This window comes from Ascaphus truei, chromosome 15 (assembly GCF_040206685.1).
Source record: "Ascaphus truei isolate aAscTru1 chromosome 15, aAscTru1.hap1, whole genome shotgun sequence".
NCBI lineage: Eukaryota > Metazoa > Chordata > Amphibia > Anura > Ascaphidae > Ascaphus > Ascaphus truei.
The window spans coordinates 15,061,576-15,067,371 of NC_134497.1; the positions used below are offsets into that span (position 1 = coordinate 15,061,576).

General features: G+C 53.0%; 1 protein-coding gene across 1 annotated transcript; it reads left to right on the forward strand.

Annotated features, from left to right (window-relative positions):
* Positions 1 to 5,796, forward strand: ASXL1 (ASXL transcriptional regulator 1). The gene is made up of 3 exons (XM_075571757.1): positions 1 to 264; positions 5,492 to 5,574; positions 5,757 to 5,796. Exons 1-3 carry the CDS (start codon positions 208 to 210, stop codon positions 5,761 to 5,763), a joined length of 147 nt encoding a protein of 48 aa, XP_075427872.1. The 5' UTR covers positions 1 to 207; the 3' UTR covers positions 5,764 to 5,796.

Below are 5,796 nucleotides of genomic sequence, written 5' to 3' on the forward strand. Positions count from 1 at the left end.
GGCAGGAAAGGGTGTGGCTTGCCACCGCGGTGTGTTGTGGGAAGTGTGGTTCCGGTGCGGGAGGATAGGGCAGTGTCGCACCGAGTCAAGAGTTGGGACTGCCCGAGCCGGAGCGGACTACAACTCCCAGCATACACCGGGAGGCCGAAGCGTATTACAGCAAGCAGAGACCAAGCGGGAGCACCGAGGCCCGGGAACCGAAGCGCCATGAGGGACAAGCAGAAACGGCGGAGGGAGCGCACGTGGGCCGAAGCCGCCAGGATGGTACAGTGCGGGGGTCCTGGGGTGGGGGAGAGAGAAGGGATATGACTACAAGGGAGGGGGGAGGGATATGACTACAAGGGAGGGGGGAGGAGAAGGGATATGACTGCAAGGGAGGGGGGAGGAGGAGGGATATGACTGCAAGGGAGGGGGGAGGAGGAGGGATATGACTGCAAGGGAGGGGGGAGGAGGAGGGATATGACTACAAGGGAGGGGGGAGGAGGAGGGATATGATTACAAGGGAGGGGGGGGGGGGGAGGAGGAGGGATATGATTACAAGGGAGGGGGGAGGAGGAGGGATATGACTACAAGGGAGGGGGGAGGAGGAGGGATATGATTACAAGGGAGGGGGGATATGATTACAAGGGAGGGGGGATATGACTACAAGGGAGGGGGGGAGGTGGGATATGACTACAAGGGGGGGAGGTGGGATATGACTACAAGGGGGGGAGGAGGGATATGACTACAAGGAAGGGGGGAGGTGGGATATGACTACAAGGGAGCGGGGGGAGGAGGGAGATGACTACAAGGGGGGGAGGGAGATGACTACAAGGGGGAGGGAGATGACTACAAGGGGGAGGGAGATGACTACAAGGGGGAGGGAGATGACTACAAGGAGGAAGGAGATGACTACAAAGGGGCGGGAGGAGGGAGATAACTACAAAGAGGGGCGGGAGAGGAGGGATGCGACTACAAAGAGGGGGGAGAGGAGGGATGCGACTACAAAGAGGTGGGGGAGAGGAGGGATGCGACTACAAAGAGGGGGGAGAGGAGGGATGCGACTACAAAGAGAGGGGGGAGAGGAGGGATGCGACTACAAAGAGAGGGGGGAGAGGAGGGATGCGACTACAAAGAGAGGGGGGAGAGGAGGGATGCGACTACAAAGAGAGGGGGGAGAGGAGGGATGCGACTACAATGAGGGGGGGGAGAGGAGGGGTGTGGCTATAAGGAGGAGGGATGCAACGCGGGGAGGAGGGATGCGACGCCAGGGAAGGGGGGAGAGGAGGGATGCGACTACAAAGAGGGGGGGGAGGAGGGATGCGACTACAAAGAGGGGGGGAGAGGAGGGATGCGACTACAAAGAGGGCGGGGAGAGGAGGGATGCGACTACAATGAGGGGGGGGGAGAGGAGGGGTGTGGCTATATGGAGGAGGGATGCAACGCGGGGAGGAGGGATGCGACGCCAGGGAAGGGGGGAGGAGGAGGGATGCGACGCCAGGGAAGGGGGGAAGAGGAGGGCTGCGACTACAAAGAGAGGGGGGGGAGAGGAGGGATGCGACTACAAAGAGGGGGGGAGAGGAGGGATTCGACTACAAAGAGGGCGGGGAGAGGAGGGATGCGACTACAATGAGGGGGGAGAGGAGGGGTGTGGCTATAAGGAGGAGAGATGCAACGCGGGGAGGAGGGATGCGACGCCGGGGAAGGGGGGAGAGGAGGGATGCGACTACAAAGAGAGGGGGGGGAGAGGAGGGATTCGACTACAAAGAGGGGGGGAGAGGAGGGATTCGACTACAAAGAGGGGGGGAGAGGAGGGATGCGACTACAAAGAGGGCGGGGAGAGGAGGGATGCGACTACAATGAGGGGGGAGAGGAGGGGTGTGGCTATAAGGAGGAGGGATGCGACGCCAGAGAAGGGGGGAAGAGGAGGGCTGCGACTCCAAAGAGGGGGGGTGGAGGAGGGATGCGGCAACAAAGAGCGGGGGGTGGAGGAGGGATGCGGCAACAAAGAGGGGGGTGGAGGAGGGATGCGGCAACAAAGAGGGGGGGAGAGGAGGGATGCGACTACAAAGAGGGGGAGGAGAGGAGGGATGCGACTACAAAGAGGGGGGGGAGAGGAGGGATGCGACTACACAGAGGGGGGAGAGGAGGGATGCGACTACAAAGAGGGGGGAGAGGAGGGATGCGACTACAATGAGGAGGGATGTGGCTACAATGAGGAGGGATGTGGCTATAAGGAGGGATGCAACGCCAAGGAAGGGGGGAAGAGGAGGGCTGCGACTCCAAAGAGGGGGGGGGGGTGGAGGAGGGATGCGGCAACAATGAGGGGGGAGAGGAGGGGTGCGACTCCAAGGAGCGGGGGGGGGGTAGTGGAGAGGAGGGATGTGACTCCAAGGAGCGGTGGGGGATAGCAGGGATGCGACTCCAAGGAGGGGGGGGGAGGAAGAGGAGGGATGCGACTCCAAGGAGGGGGCTGTCTTAGCCATATTAAGATTGAGGCGACATGGGGCCACCCCGGCCACGATTGCTGATGGTCATTCTTCACTTTTCCCCTGATCTGCTGGTGTAAGGTTGGGCGCAGAGAAGTGTAGTTTAGGGTGATCAACATAGAGGTAAAAGCTGGATCCAAAGCAGCCAATAAGGTCACCGAGAGCGCATGTAAAGACATGGGGACCTAAAACGGGGCCTACAGGTAATTCCATAAAGGTAGAGGAGTTGGCAAGACCTTCATTTGGTTTGTGTCCGCTCGTTGTGGGGTTTCTTTTCTCTTCTGGTGCTAACATTAAAGGGGCAGTAAGAAAGGTAGGCAGGAGAACCCGTTGAGGGCAGTGCTGTGGATTACAACCCAGCAGGTGAAGAATGTGTAGGAGAAGAGGGTGGTCCACGGTATCTGAAGCTGAGAAGAAAATCAGAATGGAGCCGTTCCCTTGAGATGTTGGCTACATGGAGGCCACCCTACCTCGGTGAGCACGATCTCTCTGGAGTAGGCTGTGCGGAAGCCGGATTGGAGAGGGTTGAGTAGGTTAATGGAGTTGAATGAAGTGTACGTAAAGAAACAATTCCAGAATTTTCGTGGGAGACTGGGTCGTTTTGGTTAAAAGGTGAGGTAGGGTCTAGGATGTTGTTCTCAAGAACAGATTAAACCATAGCATGCTTGGAGATGAGGACCAGAACAGAGATGCATTAAAGATATGGATGAAGATGGCGATTACTGAAGCGAGAAGTTTCAGGAGATGGAAGGAAATAGAAATCTCACTCTGCTTTTCACCGTTATCTCTTGGCTTCCACTGCAGCCAGGGATTCTGGGAAATGACATGCAAATGAGCACAGGGTCGCCTTTCCCTTCGTGCCCATTTTAACACGGACCCCTATAAGCGTATGCCTACCGTATTGCACAGCGTTTCGGCACAGTCTGGGTTAAAGAAACGCATAGCCAGTCGAACCTACTCACAGACTGAATGGAGTCCTGGCTGCATGCGGTGGAGGTTGAGAAGAGCAGATGAGAGATTTTCCTCTAACTGGAGAAAATGAGTTGCTGGAGGTGTGTGGCAGGGACAAACTGATTCCTCTGCAGATAGCTTCCACATTGCTCTTGAATTAAGTCAGTCGGGGGGTATTATGTAGCGGGAGGTCAGAGGGTGTAAAAGACAGAAGAGGTGGTGTGGTTTGGCTGCGTGCTTGTTTAGGACAGGTGAAGTAGCGTTTTGTTTTTGGCAAGAAAACGAGCAGAATTAAAGCAGGCCTGAATTGATAGAGAGAAATAATCTATATATTTTGAAAGGTTGTCTTCGCCTTTGGACACCCTAAGACGGGGGGGGTGCAAATTTTCAGTCTGCACCCCCTGTCTGCTCTCGCTTTCCCCCCCCCCCCCCTTTACTGGTGTCCGCGGCGTCTCTTCTGAAGTCGTAATTTGCTGCCGCGTTACCTTGGCGCTGGATGCCGTTGACACCTGGTAAGGGAAGTTAGAGGCCGCGAGTGCGCTCACCGGCATATTTAATTGAAATGCCTTCGGGAAGAGCCTCTAACCGCCGTGCGTCACCCCCCACCCCCCTCAGAAAATCTTGCGCACCCCTGCCTTAAGATGCAGATAAAAACCTGCTCCTTGATCCCAGGAATCATGCAAAATGTGGTTGTTTGGGTGCCATTTTGAATTAAGATGGCTGACTGAACCTTTCAAAATTGCACTGATTTTAACCAAATTTGTCAGGTAGTAAGTAGCTGGACTGAATTTCGAAAATCCATGTTTTCCACATTGGCCAACTTTTATGTTGCTCCAGAGTGGCAACTGGGGGAAAAACAAAAAATATAGTTTTACCCAACCGTATTAAAATAATATATATATATATATATGTATGTATGTATGTATGTATGTATGTAGAGGTATCAGTACCATGTTAGCCGAGCTTCAATAATCAAAAAATAAATTTTTTATAGAACGGTATCATCTATTTATTTTTTGATTTTATATATATATTATTATTATTATTATTATTATTTTTCATGAAAAAATTTAAACAAAGAAAATTTAAAATGATCAATTTATAAATCTCCGTGGTTTTTTTTTTCCCCTTAGAATTTCCGTGCAACGCCGGATACTTTCAGCCAGCCTATAATATAGTTGTTTGGTTATTTAGCGCTGACCATGTACACAACGATGTACATAGGATTTTTGCAGACACAGATCCCTGTTAAATTAATTTTTGGTGCCTGAGGCACAGGGAGATAAATTGGCTTTCCCCAAGATCACGCGTGGATTTGAACCATGCTTCTCTGCCTCAAGCATATTATTTTCCATGTCCGTGCCTTTACTTACTGAGACTCGTTCAGCCCATCTCCTTGAACGGAAATCTGCTTGTCTGTGACTTCTTCGAGAGGCCTTCAGCAGAACGAGTGCAAGAAGGCAGGAAGCAAGTCGGCTTGTTTATCCTGGGTTGGTGTGTCGGTATGTGCCGACACTCCAACCCACAACCCTGGCTAAACACGCCGACACGCTTCCTGCCTTCTTCCACTCGTTCCGTTGAAGGCCTCTGGTTGAGTGAAGAGGCAAGGACAGTGTTGTAAGTTGTCAAAAAGGCTGTTTGGGTCAGTGAAGGGAGGTGGTAAAGAGAGCTTGGATTTTAGGCTGGATTCCAAAGACCTACTGGCAATGCAGGTTGCGAGTATAGCAAAGAGTGACGATTGTATGGTCAGAGCAGGAAAGGAGAGATTCACAGGTGAAATGGAACAGTTTTTAGAAACTAGGTCAATGAAGTCTTCCTCCAAAGGAGGAAGTGAGAGAGCAGGCCCAGGAATGAGGAGTGATCCGTGTGGTCTTCTAAGAAGAGTTGGTGGGTTGGAACAGGAAGGAGGATTACCAGGAATCGGAGGGGAAGATAGATTTGTGTGGCTTGTAGATGAGACTCGCTCTCTCGATGGATGAACATGTCAGGGATGCAGGTGTAGACAGGCGCTGAAACTTGAAGTGAGGAGAGCCAATTACAGATGGATGACGCTGACATCTCTTCCCTCTCAGGTGCTGGAGAATTATTCAGACGCCCCCATGACCCCGAAGCAGATTCTGAATGTGATTGAGACAGAGGGGCTGAAAGAGACAAGGTTTGTGTTTGGGAGGAGGGTGGGGGTTCAGGCGGGGGTGGGGGAGGAGAGTGGGGGTTCAAGCTGGGGTGCGGGCTCAGGGTGGGGTGCTTGGAGGGTATTGAGGGAGTAAGGGACCTTTTCTATTATGACTTTTTTTCTCTTTGTATTTTTTCCCCCTCTCCCTCCTGCTGAACCTACAGAAGGTAAAACTTTGTGTGTGTGTCTCGCACAGGACTGAGG

Coding starts and splice junctions, on each gene's coding strand:
- ASXL1 (XM_075571757.1), top strand. CDS start 208: ATGAGGGACAAGCAGAAACGGCGGAGGGAGCGCACGTGGGCCGAAGCC. Junction 265..5,491: donor GGGCCGAAGCCGCCAGGATG/GTACAGTGCGGG, acceptor CTTCCCTCTCAG/GTGCTGGAGAATTATTCAGA.